At 43.4% G+C, this 20,955-nt stretch overlaps 1 protein-coding gene across 1 annotated transcript in view; it reads right to left on the bottom strand.

Annotated features, from left to right (window-relative positions):
* Window positions 1-9,992, bottom strand: part of CARMIL1 (capping protein regulator and myosin 1 linker 1) — a 133,130-nt gene extending 123,138 nt beyond the window's left edge. The window contains exons 1-2 of the mRNA XM_079983735.1: window positions 9,201-9,992; window positions 4,195-4,292 (exon numbers count right to left, since the gene is read on the bottom strand). Of these exons, the coding sequence (XP_079839861.1) occupies window positions 4,195-4,292; window positions 9,201-9,240 (138 nt within the window). The 5' untranslated portion in view covers window positions 9,241-9,992. The remainder of the gene's footprint in view (window positions 1-4,194; window positions 4,293-9,200) is intronic.
* Between the last annotated feature and the right edge of the window lie 10,963 nt (window positions 9,993-20,955).

The raw sequence follows: 20,955 nt of genomic DNA, 5'->3' as shown, positions 1-20,955 counted from the left end.
CATCTTTTGAGGTGCTTCGCAAGACGAATTTCCCTATGGGCTTGCTTCGCAAGACGAAACGTCTTGCAAGTTCTTTCCCTTTCCCTCCCCCTTTTTCTAAGCCGCTAATCCACTAATAGCCGCTAAGCTGCTAAACCGCTAATAGCGCTAATCCGCTAAGCCGCTAATAGCCGTGCTTCGCAAGACAAAAAAACCGCAAGACGAAGAGACTCGCGGAACGGATTAATTTCGTCTTGCGAGGCACCACTGTACTTGCACTTTGACATGCTTTCGAACTGCTAGGTTGGCAGGAGCAGGGACCGAGCAACGGGAGCTCACCCCGTCACGGGGATTCGAACCGCCGACCTTCTGATCGGCAAGTCCTAGGCTCTGTGGTTTAACCCACAGCGCCACCCGCGTCCCTTATCCTTATCCTTCCCTTAATTTAAAGACAGGTGCATTTACAGATTTTGATGAAGATATGTATCAGAGTGCTGACTGAAACATGGTACATCCTTGTTGTGGAGGCCATTAGCTTGAACAGTGCCACAGAGAAGTACTTTCTATCAGAATTATGATGTTAAGGTCCCTCCATATGCGATTTAGCCAAATTAAGTCCAGCAACGTCTGCTGTCCTTGGGGGCTGGTGCTAGCATGAAAATGCTGCATTCACACATGTGACATTATAGTCATTCAAGTCATCAGGGATGACATGGAAACACTGAATACAATTGCACTAATAATACCTACTAGAAGACATTTTCAAACAACACTGAGCACTGCCGCATGGAAGTGCTTTTTCACAATCTCCATTTGGGGCCTCACTGTAACTTTTAAGTCATTTAGCATTAGCAACCTTTGCGTGGCTTGACTCCAACACAGCTGTCTTATAATATATTCATGTTGGTTTTGTTCCATAACCAAATCCCCACTTCTACTTAAGGTTATTTTTATTTCCCTGAGTTAAATAGATCGTGACTTTGAAAATTAGTTACCGTATTTTTTGCACCATAACACTCACTTTTTTCCTCCTAGAAAGTAAGGGGAAATATCTGTGCGTGTTATGGAGGTACCAAGAGTGCTTTCCCTAAGGAGTAAACAAACAGCACACTGGTCTTTACCAAAGCCATGTCAGAAGCTAACTGTTGAGATTAAACAAACTGGGGGTGAAAGCAAGACCTAGCAGAGTATGAAAACTAGAAGAAGAAGAAGAAGAAGAAGAAGAAGAAGAAGAAGAAGAAGAAGTGCTGAATGTCTAAATAAGCCAAATGATTGCAAATAGTACGTGAGGATAAAATCTTTCATTGGGGACACTGTGAAGTAGATTAGCTACAGAACTTAGAAACAACCCAATATTCAATTTCCTCTTCTCCCAAATTTATGTGAATGTTTAGAAAGTCAAAATCTGCAAAAAAGTAACCCTAAAAACCAACTATTAAGAATTCAAGTTGCAGTCCTACAAACACTTGCCCCCATCACCATGTCCTATATTCAAGCTACACAGAAGTTGCCATTTTGTAAATAGTTCAGTGAAAATAATTTATTTTTTACATTTTTGTAGCACCTTTCCTCCTGCAATGTGAGGCACCTAGGGCCATTCAACCAAGTAGATTCCTGTTCGGAATTTCTTAATGAAGTAGTCCAAGTTAATGAATAACTCCAAGCTATTTTTGACCTCAAAATAAGAAAACAGCAAGCAGAAGGCAGTGAATTGCCATTAGCATGAGGGTGATCCTTACTTTTTTGTCCAAGATGTTTAAAAACCTTAGAAATAACCTGAAAGCATATGTTACTCGGAGTTTCGTTTACTCATTTCTCATAATGCCAGAATGTAGACATTCTGGGGCACTAACATAACACTCTTAAACTGGCACTTGTACTCAACCCTCAGCATTAGCCTTAATGTAACTTAGGATCCCTATAGGTAGCTACTTTTATGAGGGCTAGCCCACAGGGAAGATGCCCGCGCCATGCTAAAAACACAGTTTAGTGTGACATAAAAGAGTATAAGTAAGCCTCAAGGTCAAAGACTCTGGAAGAGTTTAGAAGCTTTTGCTTCTACTTAACTATGCTTTGTGCAAACTGAAGAACTATGGTTAACATTACATACCATTTTGTTTAACACAAGTCAACTTGCATATGGAAAGTCAGGAATACTCCAATATATTCATTTACAAAATATGTACACTTCAGTCAATAACGGTGCACACCTTTAAACTGCTGCCTTTCTATGCAAAATACAAAGAAACAGAACTTTCCTAGTTGACACTTCTTGACAAATAAAAGCAGCTCTTTAATTATACACATGGTTTATGGTCTAATGAACAGTGCCCATATTTTGTACTTGGACACCCATAGCAGAACTAGCAGTGAGAAGTGCAAAAGGGTGATAAGGAAATGTGAAAACACTAAACTTTAGCTTGTTTCGCAATAAGTCCAACAGAAATGCAATGTTTCAACTATATCATCTAGAACCAATAACAGCAATAATTTTGTGCAAGTGAAAAAGTCACTCACATTCTATTATGTGAATGAACTGATCAGCCAAATGCATAAAACAAATAGTCTCCATCAGTCACCATGCATATTCCAAACCTAAAGTAGTGAGAATGCAAAGTGTAGAATTTAGGGCCATGATTTTTTTGGAGAGAGGGAGGGAAGGAAAGGAGGAGAGGGAGAGATCCTTGCAGAGACACTGCATATAAGATACTTCAAATTCTTTAAGTAGCTGATCCGAGAAAGAGGTATGGCATTTATTAATATCACTAATGCTCAGTAAGTATGCGTCAAATGAAGAAAGCAATCAAATTGTTCATAGGGGAGTGAGCATTTAACACTTTTTGAACAGAAGCTTACTGCTTCTTGCCTGCATCTGATATGCATAAGCTGGCAGGAAATCTTTCAAGTCTATGACAGCTGTTGTGTTACAATACATCAGGCTCAAAAATATTCCGTGAATCTGATAGTCATAATACAAACTGCTTTCTGCTGACAGCCTGTTCTCCTTCACACCTATGTAAACACATATACACATTGTGGAACAAAATTTCAAAACTGTTGTTCCGGAGGAATCAATTTTGCTGTTGTGAACAACTGAATATCAAAATCAACTGTACATCTGCTTGATCCTTTAAAAAAAATCAAAGCAATTAACCTGAAGAAATGAAAGAGTAATTTTTCCTGCACAAACCTACAGGTAGGATTATGTAAATTTCACAATCCTAATTCATGTTCCCATAAATTAGCACCAGACACAAAATTAAACCAACAATATGGGCTCTCTTTTTGCCTTTTTAAAAAGTAAGTTTTAAGACATTAAGAATATTTAAAAAAGAACTTCAAAATGTGGACAAAGCCTGGTGATAATTCTGAAGCAGTAGGCTAAGCATTATTTCCAGTAGTTAAGGAGTAGAGCTTCAGTGTTCCCTCCCTAACATTTTACACAAGCAGAACAAGTTGCTCCCAGAGCCTCCAAAACCCCATCTAGTACACATAATTTTAAATTATTTGAATTATTTAGAGAGTTCCTCTGTGCAGACTTTGGCAAAGGAAGGGGAAATATTTGGGAAGCGTTCCCTCTGTTTTGTACTCTTGCTACAGAGCTCAAGCACCATATTGGCAACTTCCCACGCAAGCATGCCTGCATGAACATTAATTTGAACATACTGTAGATATCTGTCTTTATCTGCTGTACCCTTAACTTGATAATACTAGGCACAAATCTAGATTGTCAGGCCTCCAAATATCCTCTAGCAAGAGCCCATGATCAACATGACTGTCCCTTCTCCCAAGTGGGAGAAGTTTCTAACAAGACAGAGCTTTGAAACAGGAAAAGAGGGAAACCCATTGCTTCGGCCCTCCTGCCACCATGATGACAGAACGCTCTTCCTTTCCCCTATTTCTCAGGTACACACACTGACAACCTGCAACAGGCATGAAGTTGGGGGGAGGGGGGAAGGTTACATGCCAGTTTTTCTTCACCTGAGCTGTACAACCAAACTCTTTTCTTTCTGCCCCCCCTCCCCCTACAACTACAATACAGAGGAAATGAGAGATTTTAAAAGCCAGGCAACTTTTTCAAGAAGAGGAGCAAGAATCTAGCAAACCCAGTTGGTGGGCCCCTTCATTTAAATTAAGAGAACATCATTTCTGAGGGCTTGGAATAGCTTGTTCAACATGAAGAACACTGCCATCAGGGCAAAGGAGCGTACTTACCAATATTTTGTTATCCACTTTGTCGCTCTTGACTTCTAGCTTAACTTTCTTCTTCACTGAAATTTTTATCTTCCTCCCAATCACATCCTTGACACTTTCTGAAATAGTGAAGAATATAAAATTGCTTTCACTGTTAAGAAGTAAGGGAAATATGAAATTATGCTACTATTATACTGCCAAGCAATGCTCTTGTTTCCAAATAAACTTAAATGACTAAACTAAATGTTTCCACTGTTCTTAGTAAACAGTCAAACCACACATGCCTATACATTCTCTACTGCACTTTGGAAATCTGTACTCCTTTGTCGTTGAGCATTAGGTAAATGATACATTGTAAACAAAGAAAAGTCTAAAGAGGAAAGCATAGGTTTACTTCCTCCTCTTACCAGAGAAAGACATCTATGAACTAAAGTAATCAGATACTGAGGCACTCAAATGTTTGATCTCATTCATATTCACAGCAGGCTCTCACATTTTGGAAGTCGAATAATGCGGGTAAGATCCAGCGCCTTGTAAATGCAAGCTGTGTCACCCCCTAGATTGCAACATCAAAACAGTTCTATGTGTTCTTATCTGAGAGCTGTAGAATGGCCTCTCCAGAATGGATCTCAGTCTAGGAGTTCAGTCTCCTAGGGCCTGTGTCGATTTTTAGTACCTTGAAAAGGTGTCTCACAAACAGGATGCATCTCCATCCCCTGAAGTACTCATGAAAGTATGCAGGTTGCAGGCAGATTACAATACTACAGTACAGTACTGGTACTTAAAGTGTAAGTATGGAATCCTCTTAGAGGAACATTCCTGGTTTAGCACTGAAACACAAAACCAAATGCAAGGAAAGCTGCCACGCTGATACACCCTTAAAAAAACTATGCTGAGCTCACTTCTCATACCATTTGTCACTGGTCTCAACCAACCTCATTCTCAATTTCACACATTTTTATCACTCTCTGCAAGAACCAGACCAGAACCAGTCATCCAGGGCTGGATTTAGGAGCATGTGACTGCCTCGAGACACCAGATTTGGGGGTGGGAAGGGGAAAGAATTTGTCACTATCTACTCAAGCTATCTACTCAACAGCCAAAGCAAGTACTACAAACAGTTCATCTTCACTTATAAAGCTCTCACAGCATGGCTAGTGTTGTGTTAATGTTCTTTTTCCCCCCATTATAGGATAATTTATAGCATCTGTGGCCATTCAAACAATGTGCAAGCAGTTGTGCAAGCAGATCCATGTGTACAAATCGATCATCTTAATATTAACAGGGATAAGTAACTCATGCAAATCAAGTACTGAAGTCATGGAATAAACTACAAAGCTAGGTATATTCAAAAATTGAAGGGGCGACATCAAAAGGTCCTCATTTGGTCTGAAGCTGGCCTGCAGACAACATGGATACCACCATCATTATTGTTGCACATGCTCAACACACAATCCAAGATGAAAACGCCTTTAGAACACAAAGATGCCGCCATTTTGCACGCCCATCAGTAAACAAGATAGGAGCAGCTATAGTTCAATGTGGTTAACTAAAAATTCATCTCCTAGGAAAGACTTTGCATCAATACCCATCAAAATACAGTAACATGTTGCCAAAGATACTGCAGGGTCTTCAACAAAGCCCAGAGAATACAATTAATGTAATAAATATTGCTCAATATGTTAAAATGCTTAGGGGAATACATCCAGAGTATTATTTAAGCTTTTTGGCATGATGATAATAATAATAATAATAATAATAATAATAATAATAATAATAATAATAATTTATTATTTATTATTTATACCCCGTCCATCTGGCTGGATGGCTGGGTTTCCCCAGCCACTCTGGGCAGCTCCCAACAGAATATTAAAATACAATAGTCTATTAAACATTAAAAGCTTCCCTAAACAGGGCTGCCTTCAGACGTCTTCTAAAAGTCTGGTAGTTGTTTTTCTCTTTGACATCTGGTGGGAGGGTGTTCCACAGGGCGGGTGCCACTACTGAGAAGGCCCTCTGCCTAGTTCCCTGTAACTTGGCTTCTTGCGGCGAGGGAACCGCCAGAAGGCCTGTCGTGGCTGAATGATGGGGGTGGAGACGCTCCTTCAGGTATACTGGACCGAGGCTGTTTAGGGCTTTAAAGGTCAGCACCAACACTTTCAATTGTGCTTGGAAATGTACTGGGAGCCAGTGTAGGCTTTTCAAGACCAGTGGTATGTGGTCTCGGCGGCCACCCCCAGTCACCAGTCTAGCTGCTGCATTCTGGATTAGTTGTAGTTTCCGGGTTACCTTCAAAGGTAGCCCCACATAGAGCGCATTGCAGTAGTCCAAGAGAGAGATAACTAGAGCATGCACCACTCTGGCGAGACAGTCCGCATTAGGTTTTATACATTTAAATATATGCTATTAGGTTTTCATGACTATCTTCAAACAACTTAACTAATGCGTCTTGGTATCATGTCTCTTATAACACATTAACCTACAGTGCAGAACAGCAAGGTATCACTGCTGCAAGATGATCCACCCAAAGTACTAAGGCACCTGCACTAACTGAAACTGGAGGAAATGTTGATCCACCCTGAAGACATAGGAATACCTTCAAGAACACACAAATGTGTATGATCAAGCTTTAATTCTGAAAGCTGACAGATGTTAGGGTAAGTCATATTATATTAAACGTAACATCTAATTTATGTTTACAATAGAAGACAGCTCACCTTTGTTTTCCTGGATGAGCAATGCAGCCTAATAACTCATTATATATGAATCTATGCAAGTGTCTGCCTTTCTAGACATTATATCCATCTAGAAGTTGGCAACAAATGATTCAAATATACCTGATAGTTCAAAATATTGTTATTTTTATAACCAACTCTTCCCCACCCCTCTATCAATGGGTAAGTTTTCTTTAAAGAGCCCCCATCCCCATTATGTACATAAAAAGAAACAAGCAGATTTCTCTTCTGACGTCCTACAATAACCGAACCAAGATGCTCCTGCACTATTTACCATGCACAATAACTCTCTTCCTATCCAAAGATTCAGAATCATTACATACATGACGAATTTAACTATCTATGCACTGCCAGAGGTGTCAAGACATTGTTGAAGTATGCATTATTTGCACAGCGAGTAATAGTGTCATTTATCCAAAGGAGGTGATAAGGCAGTTGAGAAACATTATATGTATATATAGGTAAACAGTTTGAGGGATCCATTTGTGTGTCACATTCTAGCACAGTTAAACAAAATCCAGTGCAGAGCTGTGCAGGTGAGGATTCTTAATAGACTCCATTGAGTAATATGGGTCAACAAAACAAATGGGTTGCAATCTGGTACACGTTTGGCACCAAATACTGCTGCTAGGATCTGGCTATCTGATTTCACCAGGGTAATATTAGTGGATGGTCTAAAGTTATTAATCAGGATTATATGCAATAGTGCCTTCATTTCCTTTTCGTGCTCCTCCACACAGTATAATTTTTTTCAAACCATTTCTTTTCAAGTGCATTTGTAGAAGACTAAATAACATATGCAGGTAAACCTAAAAGGATTGCCCTCAACTTATGCCCAGCTGTTTCAAGAAGCAGCCATCATATATGTACTTGCATTAGCAGTAAGGAGATTAGAGGAAGAGGAGCAGTGAATGGTGGATAGTCAAGATAAAAAGATGTGCTGTATCTGGAAGGATAAGACTTGCCTTTTGCTGGAAAACCACTATGCCTCAGGCTACAATCCTGGGCACACTTAATGTAGGAATAAGCTTCCCTGAACTCAGCGAGACATAGTCACAAGTAATATACCAAGGATCAGTTTCAGTTCCTTCTCTGTAAAATGGAAACCCCATGAAATTTCATGGCATGTTTGAAGTGGACCAGGCAAAGGAAATATTGTTGCACACCCCATGAATCTTCCTGATATGACACACTCAATATTATAATAGGTAACTGAATCTTGTTGTAAACTGTCCTGGGAACTTGGCTATAGGGCAGTCCATAAATGCCTAAAGAGACTACTTACCCCAGTAAATAATAATTTTCACAGAGATATATTTTTAATTAACAAGGGCTGAACTGCCAGCCATATTGGCTCCCAGTCCATTGCAAATCGAGACACAGGGAAGGGGCTTTTTGAAATCTCCCTATCCACAGTCTGAACAGCAACAGATGCTTTGGCAGTCCTCTCCTTATGCACCTGAGCATCTTAAGCCCATCCGCCTAGCAGCTTGGCTTGCACAGCGAAGCAAGGTCCATAAGCAAAACACTCTGGAGCGCATTTGCACCGGAGAAGGAAAGGCTAGGAGGTTCTGCCTGCTTTTTAAGCATCACTTTTCGCACGCAACCTTGCAAGACCACCAAGCGATAGAATAATCCAAGAACCCTTTCCCATTCTTCGCGCGCAAGAGACTCGACATACGTCTGGGGAAGAGCACAGGAGGGGAGAGATCATCGCTAGGGTTGGAGGCTCCTATGGGGCCAGATGGGGAGAGCCAGCAGGGCAAGGGTGGCGAGGAAATGCTGGCGTTGAGAAACGAGCCGCCCCTCGAGAGGGTTAAAGATTGCTTTCACTTAGTTGGCTCACAGATGCCAAAAGCTCCGCTCCGTTTGCCTAGTTAAAAGGCTGCCTAATCTTCCCCTCCGCCCCGTAAGCAAATCTCCTCCAGCAACATCGATGCCAAAAAACAGGGGGGGGGGAGGGGGAGGAAACGAGAGCTGCTTCAGCTTACAGACGACCCCCCACCCCCACCCCCCGCACCTTTCCACCCGTCTCCCAGAGAAAACAAGTAACTGCAGCTTCCCACCACGCCTCCCCATTCCCAAAGGAGCATTTAATGCAGAAGACAACAGGATATGGGCGAGGAAGGCGTCGGGGGGGGGGGGGAGAGGAGGCAGGCAGGCAGGCATAGACTTTAGCCCTCACCTTAATACCCCTGACAGGAAGCAACCCCCTCCCCCTCCTCCCCTCTCCCAGTTAAGTGCCCATTATGAACCCAGGAAGAGAAATGGGGAGGCGAGGGACATGCTTACCTAGCAACTCTTTGGGAACGTCGGAGCTCTCTTCAGTCATCGTTGCCCCCCGTCGTCTCTCCCCAGCGAGGTGTGTGCGCGGGTGTGCGCGCTGGTTGCCGGGGACAACTCGCGCCTGCTCGCCACGAAAGAACTGCCCAAAACGCAATTATTTTGGGGTAGGGAAAACAGGAGAGGGAGGGGCAACGAGCTGGCTGCGGCTGCTGGTGTCTCTCTCTCCCTCCCTCCTTTCTACCCTTAAAAAAATCGGTAGGTTTAAAAAAAGAGACCAAAAAGCGGAGGGTTACTTAGGAGATTCTTGCTCCATGACGCCTCTCCATTTCGGCGAGAGAGGTCCAAGGGCGGAATGGTCTCCCCGAGGCAGAGAGCGCGGCGCTAATCCCCTTCTTCGCCGCCGCGTCTGCGCTCGTCAGGCTCGCCTTTCCTCCTTCCTCCTTGCCGCTTTCCCCTCCTGCCTCACGCAGCCGCCTCCTGGCTTGAGGTGCAAGCGGAAAGCGTGGGTGGAGGAGGAGCAGGCGGCGGAGGAGGACGTCGTAGTGGCGGTGGCGGCATTCCTCACTCCCGCAGAGAAAAGCCCAGCCCCGGCGAAGAGCTTCGCTTCGTACGCGCCCACAGGCGCGCCCGGCAGCTCCAGCCGAGAGGCGGCCTCTTCACCTCGCCGCCGCCGCCGTGGAGAGCGTTGCGCGCTCTCAATCTCTCGCTAAAGCAGCAGAAAGACTTTCTTCTCTACTCAGCCGCGTTTCCTGCCAGCCCTGCATTTGCAACAGATTCCATGCGCGCGGCCAGGGAGGGAGGAGGGAGGGAGGGAGGGAAGGGGGTGGAAGAAGAATTAAGGACATTTGTAGCAATCCCCTTGGTCCCTCCTCCCTCCCCTCTCAAAGCACAGGATCCAGCAGCAAAGAGAGCGCCGGAGAGAGATCGGGGGGCCATCTGCTGGTTTGAGGCGGTCTAAACCTGGGCAAAAAAAGGGATCCCTTCCCTCAGCCCCACCCACTACTCCTGCTCCTGCCCCCCCCACCCCACCATGAATCCCCAAGCAAGCGGTTGTTTTGAAAAGCTGCTTTGGAGTGAGCCGCATCGAACTAAATGGGTTTTGATTCCGAGTAGACACACATAGGACTGGGCTGGAATGCACACTTACCTGGCAGTGAGGCCTCCTATTGAACTTCCTCTGAGTAACATCCAGATTCCAGCTCCTTTGCACTCGGAATTCTCATCAGATGCTTTACAAATTTTTTTAGATCTTAAAAGTGTCTAGGCTTTAAATTTTGGGGTTGGTTGTTTTTTTTTTTTTTTTAAAAAAAAAGTATATTGCATATTTTATTGTTGTAAGCTGCTTTGAGACCTGCAGTGGTGAAAAGGGAGAGACACCTTTTAATAAACAAATAGTGGGGATGCTTTGCTTAGCTGTTTACTCCTTCCTACCCAGTTCTGTACTGGAGGTGTGATCTTCTGGGGAAAATAAAGGACTCTCTTATGAATGCTGATGTTCCTGTTCAACACTGGAATGTATGGGACCATTGAATAAGGCCAAAGGCCGGTCTAGACCTACATTTTGTTTTGACAGTGGCCCACAAGATGCCTATGGGAAGCCCAAAAAGATTACATGGCATGGCAGTGTAGGGGTTCGTGTCTAAAAAGAGGTATTGGGGACCAGTAATCAAGTAGTGCCAGCCTCAGGCACTTAATAGGGTTGGACTGTGTGGCCCGCCTTCTGCTGCAGGGGTAAAAATGGATATGGAACAAGGGGGAAATGCACCTTATGAATGCTTGTGGAACCTATAATCCTCCAGGTATTGTTAGACTAGACAGCCCATTGTTAATACTAGCTGGAGGTGAGGTGAGTTGGAACTACATCTGGAGGACCGCCGGTTCCACATTCCCGTTTTACTACTACTAAGAAGAATAAGAATTTTTATTACTTGTACCCTGCCCATCTGACGGGGTTGCCCCAGCCACTCTGCACAGCTTCCAACAAATATAACAAACATAACGAAACATCAAACCTTAAAAAGTTCCCGATGCAGGGCTGCCTTCAGAGGTCTTCTAAAAGTTGCATAGTTCTTTATCTCCTTGACATCTGATGGGAGGGTGTTCCACAGGGAGGGTGTGACTACCAAGACGGCCCTTTGCCTGGTTCCCTGTAACTTCACTCAGTGAGGAAACTGCCAGAAGGCTCTCGGATCTGGACCTCAGTGTCCGGGCTGAACAATGGGGCTGGAGACTTCCAGAGATGCATTTAGTGTTGTCACTCTGTCTCTAGACCATCACCACAAGTGCTGTTATCTGCTTGGTAGATAAAACCTGCTGTTACCACAAGCATGTTTAACTTCAGGAGCTTTACCCTGGGAGAGAGGCCTGCCATGGACATATTAATGGATGGTTCAAGATCCCCTGAGGGCTTGTGCCATTTGTCTAAGAAGAAGACAGACTGGCCAGCTGGCCATGCACCTAGAGTTTCTTTTTAGTCCCATGTGGTTTGAACTGGTAAGAAGAACAAATGAATTCGTTAAGTCACATTGATTGTTAATTAATGCTTTCTGCGTACCCAGTGGCACATACAGGGTGTTCTAGAGCAGCATCTCTAGGAGTCACAAAATTAAATAACAATTTTTAAATGGACAGCAACAGGGCTATGGGCTGAAATGGTAGGTGAGATACTTGTAAAATTAAGGATATACTATTGTTACAAAAGAGGGTTTTTTCATGTCAAAAAACAGTAGAGACATCTTCATTGTCCAGAGAAATTCAGGACAGTCAACATTATCATTACTGTTTTTTGCTTCTATTGCTCTCCTATCCTCTTCTGTCCTGCTTCAACAATCCCTTTATTATCCTTTGCCCAAGATAAGCTTTTCTGCAATTCCTTTGAAGCAAGAAATTCCTTTCCATCATATAAGAATGGAATGCACAAACAGTGCCTTCTACTTTGTGGCCTGACTGCAAGATGGGAGTTCCTAGCATATACGTTTCATCTTATTTTGATTGTATTAAATGAAATTATTTTTGCATCAATTATGTTTTAATTAACTTTTCTTCTTCAATTGGTTTTGTCAGGCTTTGCTCAAAATTGCATGCCCAAACGAAAACTTGTACTATCATATAATCACCACCCATGTGAATTGGGTAACAACAGTTTAAGGATTTGCTTTTAATTCAGTATCAAAGGGCTCTTGCCTTTTTTAAACAACCCTTGGCAAAGACTCTGTGCTTTTCAAGAACTGCCTGTTTGGCATCGATTCTCCTGGTGAACCTCTTTCTTGCACGGAAGCACAGTAATGGGGAGACTGCATCTGTTCAGCCTGCCATGTATTAAAGGACAGTTCTAGCCTAATAAGTATTTCAAATATAATATTTGCTTTTTTCCGTGTACATTAAGAACATATGTAGAGGACAAGCTCTGCATGTAGAAGATCCCAGGTTAAGTCCCCTCTCAGAAATCTTGGCAAACTGCTCCCAGCTGTTCTTCCATGTGTAGAAAACAGCACTGAACTGGATGGGCCAATGGAATGAGGATAGGAATTGTTGCTCTCACTGTGCTTCACATGTTTCCTTTCCTGCCCTGGGGCCTCCAGCCAGGGGAGGAGGAAGGGGTGTGTGGTGTGGGTGGACTGCCCCAGGTGTCTTCTCTGAGTGGGGTGACATTCGGCGTGCCGCCCGCCCACGACTCCCAAGCCTACCCCGAGCCATCGGGGGAAGGGAGGGAGCTGCATCGCTTTGCCGGCAGCATTCCTCCCTTTCCCCTTCGTTTTGACAGCTGGGGGAGGCTTTGGAGTCATGGGCGGGGGGGTGCCGAATGTCCACCATCAGCGGCTTGCTCTGCCCCCGTGGGCAGCTCACTCCACACCAGCTGCAGGGCGCATGTGCCACTCTGTGCACCCAAGCGGCTTTCCTGTGCCTGGGAGGGCACCCTTCCCCCCCCCTTGGAAGCATGCCCGCCCTGGGCAGAGCAGGCATATGCTTTGCCACTGCCTCCAGGGGTTGAGGTGGGAAAAGTTCCTGACATAAAGCCATCACTGCCATGCAGCATATGAAATATATGGTGGCAGCTTTTTTTTTTCAAAAAAATGTGAGCTAGGGGTTAGTTTCCTGTTAACTTTTGGCATTCCTGAGTCTCTTCCACCCCCTCCCATTTCTGCCAAAAAAGTTCCTATGGGAAGCTAATTTAAATAGTTAAAAAAATTACCAGCTCTCAGAAATTTACTCCGGGGAAAACAACAAAGAATCTTGTGGCACCTTAAAGACTTCACAAAATATATTTCCACAAGCTTTTGTAGACAGGGTCCACTTAGCCAAACGCATTGTGTTCCAGAGATGCTCATCTGGATAGACATGATTGGAAGGGGTGTGGTGGTTGTAAAAAAGTGTCGTTGGGGAAATGAAATGCAGAAGTTGTAACAATGTAACAAGAAGGTGTAACAATGAAAACCATGTTATTAACTGTGGGATGGACATTCTGAGGAAATCAATGGGTTTGCCACCTGCTGTCAAATAAGGAAAGTTCAACCTTATTTAGGGGGCGGGGGGGGGTGGAAAGGAGGAATGGCGTCACCACATTTTTAAGGTGAAAGTTTACCAGAGTTTATAATTGTTTAGTAACTTCAGTGGGAGTCATGCTACTATTGAAATCAATATGGATTTAAATTAGTCACTTGATTTCAGTGGGCCTGCTTTGAGTATGGCTTAGTTGCATACCACCTGTTCACTATAAACACACAAATCTCTAATAATTTATCAAAAATGTATTGACACTCAGGGTATGTATTTGCTAAGTAGAAATAATTTTAAAGGGGAAGGTAGGGAACATATTTATCCCAGCACCCAGTTCATACAACACCCGGTAATTTGTGCTGGCAGCAAAAAGCCTTCATAAGCATCAATGACCATATGGCATTTCTGGTTCATATAAATAATGATCTGAGTCTAAAGTCTTTAACAACTTCCTTTGCTCTGTCTTCCTTCATGCACCCATGGCAATTTATTGAGTTTCGTCTCAGAGGTCAGGTACCAAGTCTAGTTGAACCAGTCTTCTTCTGTGGCTATGTTGTGTGAAAAGCATTGGTGGCTTTTTCTTTTTCTTTCCATTGATGCAATTAAATTCCATACTAAATTCAAATTCCAGGCCCCACTTCAGTTTGGTTTTTTTTTTTTAAAAAAACAAACCAACAGAAAGCACAGTAGATTCAGTTCATAGAATATCCATTCATGCCACTTTTACTACTTATGATATTGTCCCCAAATTTACCCACTTTTTCACATTTCCCACAGGTATGGATATAATTTGCTCCACTTTCCACACATTAACAGCAGACGTTTTTCATTCATTCATTCATTATTTAGATTTATACCCCATCCTTTATCACTTTCATGATCGCAGAGCAGAGAATTGTTAACAGGTGGGGGTTGGTAGACATGGAGGAATCAAACACCAACTTATAAGGATGTCATGTACATGGCAGTAAGAATTTTATGGGGTTCTCCTGTGCATGCCTGGCCTTGAATTCCTTTGGAGGTCGCAGGATGTTTATGACGTTTTGTAATATTTGAATTTATTTACGGATATATAGGTTGATTCACAGCTGAATATTCCATGCCCCCCATCAGGCATCACCGTTAGATCCTTGCAGAGAGCAGCTCAGTCATCTTTGTATATTTTAGCCGCAATCTTGTCTGCAGAACTGCAGGCTTCCTTGCATGATCAACATTACTTAAGGGGGAGGGAGAAGAGCCTAGCTTGACCATTCCAGCAAGCAAAGCAGTCCAGCAGGTTTGACCAGTTTTGAATTGGTTAACTGTCTCCTCCAAACTTAAGACTCACTGGACTTCCAGCAGTTCCTCGAGATCTGATAACAATTTCTCAAAATAGTTCCACCTCATACTACTACAAGGCAATAAAGCCGGACTGTTAGAGAAAATAATTTCACAAGTTACATCACTAATATCTATTGCAAACGTTTCATTAACTTCTTACTAATGTGGACCGTTAAAATTAATCTCCAGCTTTGTTACTATAAAGGACCATTACATTTTTATCTGCTTGCCATTCTCTTGCAAGAGCCCTGTGTGTTCTAATTAGAGCTAAGCAGAAAAGAATAACTGCTGATGTTTGTATTTTCAAAGGAGAGCTGCAGCCATTGTCACACTGTAACCCAATTATCGATGTGCAATACCTCCTCTGCTCCACCTTATTAACTGAAGAATGGGTGTTTTTTACCTTGCCTAGGAGCATCTTTTTCTCCCACCCCTCACACTATTTCCTTAATATCTAGTCTGAAGATGACTTCTTGCTTACCACTTTGTGAACATTAAATGGATTTGTCTGCCCCTTCCTTCTTTCCTACCAAACCTTGCAGCCTCCTTACACTCTCTCCCCTCAGTCCTTGCCCCCTCAGGGTTGCGTTCGTAGTACAAATGTTGCAGCCTGAAAACAATAATCATATATAGAACAGAAGAAGAGTCCACTCTCTTCCCCAGTCTTGAAAACAGAGATTATTTCTCAGTTAAAACTGCTATTTTTTGTGCTTGTGTTGTATGTGGTTGATAAAGCTTCAAAGGGCATTACATCCCAGACATAGGAGCCAACTCCTCGGTGCCGAGGTCCCTTTGCCCCTTCTCAATAAAATATTTGAGGGGGGGACAGCCCCCCAAAAAGTTGATGTGCATTCCCATTCAAATGGTGTGCATGTGCTTCATCATGTGATGGGGGCGGGGCTTACCCAGTATTTTATTCAACTTGGTACCCCTGATTCCAAATCTGCAATCAGTCTTGAATACAGTGGTACCTCGGTTTAAGAACAGTCCTGTTTACGAACTATTCGGTTTATGAACTCTGCAAAGCTGGAAGTAGTGTCCTGGTTTGAGAACTTTACCTCAGTCTAAGAATGGAAGCCAGATGGTAGAAGGGCACCAGCGGTGGGAGCCCTCATCAGGGAAAGCGCGCCTTGGTTTAAGAACGGTTTCGGTTTAAGAACTGATTTCCGGAACGGATTAAGTTCGTAAACCGAGGTACCGCTGTAAGTTAAAACTCAGGGCTTGTCCACATTTGAGCATTGTTTAGCTGTTAATGCTGTCCACCCCATTTGAATTAGACAAGAGGCATCACCAATTGCATATATTTGGATCGGAGGAGGAACTTCAATCTTTTCCATTTACAGAAGTTGCAATTCCCTTTTGTGCTTGTCCTTACCTTCCAATTTGTTGATTCTGTTATCCCAATTATGTATTGACGGGGCACATACGCCCAGATAGCCATGCCCACCTTGTTTTATGAAAATCTCCCCACACAGGAGGTATACAAAAGTACACAGGCAACTGAAAAATTGTTTGCACAGTTTTCTGCTTTTGTGCTAATATGAAGGATCAAAAGGGGGGGGGGGGGCTAAGCGCCTCACACAGCCTTGCTAGCAGGCTGGAAAAGAAATGAAAACAATGGTAAATTCTAAGCACATAATTTTCAGATTGCTGCTCAATATTTCTGGTGTAGATTTCAAAAAAAAATGTGTCCTGCTTGTGCAGTTTCGTAGTTTTGTTCAAATTTGAGGGAGGGAGGGAGGGAGGGAGGGAGGGAGAGAGAGAGAGAGAGAGAGAGAGAGAGAGAGAGAGAGAGTCCATTCAGGAGCACACTGGAAATAGGAGCACAGCCAGAAGAGAAATTAAATGGAAGCACTGAAGAAAAAGTGGGGGTAGCAGAAAGTGACCATTGATCCCCCTCCCCCCTCAAACACTAAAACAAATTATCAGAGGGCCCAAATGGCACTGTTCAGAACCGGATTTCCCCCCAACTTATTGGATCATTCCCTTCCTGGGTAAACCAAAAATAACAGGGGAAAACATCAAGGCTGATGTCTGTGGGTAACGTCATGTGGACTATGCACATTAAATGTGAAGGCACCAACATAAGTCAGTGTAAGGATTAAAGATACCAGTTAATTAGGACCAGAAATCCAAACCACATAAGGGAAATAAAACAACTGATTTTATTTAACAATACTACAAGCTCAATAAATTTGTCCCAGAAGCTCTTTATCACAATACTATGCTCAGAAAGCTGTTGTTGTTGTTGTTGTTGTTTAGTCGTTTAGTCGTGTCCGACTCTTCGCGACCCCATGAACCAGAGAACGCCAGGCACTCCTGTCCTCCACTGCCCCCCGCAGCTTGGTCAGACTCATGCTGGTAACCTCGAAAACACTATCCAACCATCTCGTCCTCTGTCGCCCCCTTCTCCTTGTGCCCTCCATCTTTCCCAACATCAGGGTCTTCTCCAGGGAGTCTTCTCTTCTCATGAGGTGGCCAAAGTACTGGAGCCTCAGCTTCACAATCTGTCCTTCCAGTGAGCACTCAGGGCTGATTTCCTTCAGAATGGAGAGGTTTGATCTTCTTGCAGTCCATGGGACTCTCAAGAGTCTCCTCCAGCACCATAATTCAAAAGCATCAATTCTTCGGCGATCAGCCTTCTTTCTCACTTCCATACATCACTACTGGGAAAACCATAGCTTTAACTATACGGACCTTTGTTGGCAAGGTGATGTCTCTACTTCTCAAGATGCTGTCTAGGCCTGTCATTGCCCTTCTCCCAAGAAGCAGGCGTCTTTTAATTTCGTGGCTGCTGTCACCATCTGCAGTGATCATGGAGCCCAAGAAAGTAAAATCTCTCACTGCCTCCATTTCTTCCCCTTCTATTTGCCAGGAGGTGATGGGACCAGTAGCCATGATCTTCGTTTTTTTGATGTTGAGCTTCAGACCATATTTTGCACTCTCCTCTTTCACCCTCAATAAAAGGTTCTTTAATTCCTCCTCACTTTCTGCCATCAAGGTTGTGTCATCTGCATATCTGAGGTTGTTGATATTTCTTCCGGCAATCTTAATTCCGGCTAGGGATTCATCCAGCCCAGCCTTTCGCATGATGAATTCTGCATAAAAGTTAAATAAGCAGGGAGACAAAATGCAGCCTTGTCGTACTCCTTTCCCAATTTTGAACCAGTCAGTTGTTCCATATCCAGTTCTAACTGTAGCTTCTTGTCCCACATAGAGATTTCTCAGGAGACAGATGAGGTGATCAGGCACTCCCATTTCTTTAAGAACTTGCCATAGTTTGCCATGGTCGACACAGTCAAAGGCTTTTGCATAGTCAATGAAGCAGAAGTAAATGTCTTTCTGGAACTCTCTAGCTTTCTCCATAATCCAGCGCATGTTTGCAATTTGGTCTCTGGTTCCTCTGCCTCTTCTAAATCCAGCTTGCACTTCTGGGAGTTCTCGGTCCACATACTGCTTGAGCCTTCCTTGTAGAATTTTAAGCATAACTTTGCTAGCGTGAGAAATTAGTGCAATTGTGCGATAGTTGGAGCATTCTTTGGCACTGCCCTTCTTTGGGATTGGGATGTAGACTGATCTTCTCCAATCTTCTGGCCACTGCTGAGTTTTCCAAACTTGCTGGCATATTGAGTGTAGCACCTTAACAGCATCATCTTTTAAAATTTTAAATAGTTCAGCTGGAATACCATCACTTCCACTGGCCTTGTTATTTGCAGTGCTTTCTAAGGCCCATTTGACTTCACTCTCCAGGATGTCTGGCTCAAGGTCAGCAACCACACTACCTGGGGTATATGAGACATCCGTTTCTTTCTGGTATAATTCCTCTGTGTATTCTTGCCACCTCTTCTTGATGTCTTCTGCTTCTGTTAGGTCCTTTCCACTTTTGTCCTTTATTATGGAAATCTTTGTACGAAATGTTCCTTTCATATCTCCAATTTTCTTGAACAGATCTCTGGTTCTTCCCATTCTATTGCTTTCCTCTATTTCTTTGCATTGCTTGTTTAAGAAGGTCTTCTTGTCTCTCCTTGCTATTCTTTGGAAATCTGCATTCAATTTCCTGTGTGTTTCACAATCTCCCTTGCATTTTGCTTGCCTTCTCTCCCCCGCTATTTGTAAGGCCTCATTGGACAGCCACTTTGCTTTCTTGCATTTCCTTTTCATTGGGATGGTTTTCGTTGCTGCCTCCTGTATAATGTTACAAGCCTCCATCCATAGTTCTTCAGGCACTCTGTCCACCAAATCTAAATCCTTAAACCTGTTCCTCACTTCCACTGTGTATTCATAAGGGATTTGACTTAGATTGTATCTTACCGGCCCAGTGGTTTTTCCTACTTTCTTCAGTTTAAGCTTGAATTTTGCTATAAGAAGCTGATGATCTGAGCCACAGTCAGCTCCAGGTCTTGTTTTTGCTGACTGTATACAGCTTCTCCATCTTTGGCTGCAGAGAATATAATCAATCTGATTTCGATGCTGCCCATCTGGTGATGTCCATGTGTAGAGTCGTCTCTTGTGTTGTTGGAAAAGCGTGTTTGTGATGACCAGCTTGTTCTCTTGACAGAACTCTATTAGCCTTTGCCCTGCTTCGTTTTGATCTCCAAGGCCAAACTTGCCAGTTGTTCCTTTTATCTCTTGACTCCCTACTTTAGCATTCCAATCCCCTATAATGAGAAGAACATCCTTCTTTGGTGTCACTTCTATAAGGTGTTGTAAGTCTTCATAGAATTGGTCAATTTCAGTTTCTTCAGCACCAGTAGTTGGTGCATAAACTTGGATTACTGTGATGTTAAAAGGTCTGCCTTGGATTCGTATCGAGATCATTCTATCATTTTTGAGATTGCATCCCAGTACAGCTTTTGCCACTCTTTTGTTGACTATGAGGGCCACTCCATTTCTTTTACGGCTTTCTTGCCCACAGTAGTAGATATGATGGTCATCCGAACTGAATTCACCCATTCCCGTCCATTTTAGTTCACTGATGCCCAGGATGTCAATATTTATTCTCATTTTTGACCACCTCCAACTTACCCATGTTCATGGTTCTTACATTCCAGGTTCCTATGCAATATTTTTCTTTACAGCATTGGACTTTCCTTTCGCTTCCAGGCATATCCGCAACTGAGCGTCCTTTCGGCTTTGGCCCAGCCGCTTCATCAGCTCTGGATCTACTTGTACTTGCCCTCCGCTCTTCCCCAGTAGCATGTTGGACGCCTTCCGACCTGAGGGGCTCATCTTCCAGCGTCATAACTTTTATATGCCTGTTGTCTTTGTCCATGGAGTTTTCTTGGCAGGGATACTGGAGTGGCTTGCCGGTTCCTCCTCCAGGTGGATCACGTTTGGTCAAAACTCTCCACTATGACCTGTTCATCTTGGGTGCCCTGCTCGGCATAGTTCATAGCTTCTCTGAGTTCTTCAAGCCCCTTCGCCACGGCAAGGCAGTGATCCATGAAGGGGGCTCAGAAAGCTACTAACCACAAAACCAGATGATTGCCAAAAAAGTAGGGGAAACTTGCTCAATGGCAATCAAACATGCACCTTCAGCTATGGCCGGTCTTCCAGTTTTCCGGCAGAAGTAACACCAAAACCTTCTCTGGCTGGTCGCTGGAATATATGAGTCAGTCCTAGAAGCTACTGGACCCCAATGAAGACTCAGAAAAAGTGGTTTTCATGAAAGGCAGTAGGGACTGGTCTGTATCTCAAAGATAAATGTGTCTGTTATCAATGTGTTACAATGACTATGTATGTAACACTTCCGTTAATTGTGAACTACTCACAAAACTGACTGCAACACGGTGGGGTTTCTGGCAGTAACCCCCCTGCTTTTACTGAGGTGGTAGAGTTATCCATTTAAACAGAAAGAGTTATGGTTACCCACAAGGCACATTCTGTATAAACATTAGGTCTCTGCTTTGGTATAAATATGTTTGGAATTGTAGTTTTTATTTCT

This window comes from Podarcis cretensis, assembly GCF_951804945.1.
Source record: "Podarcis cretensis genome assembly, chromosome: 7".
Taxonomy (NCBI): Eukaryota; Metazoa; Chordata; class Lepidosauria; order Squamata; family Lacertidae; genus Podarcis; species Podarcis cretensis.
The sequence above is the reverse complement of the archived record's forward strand: the minus strand, read 5'-3'. Positions and strand labels throughout refer to the sequence as shown.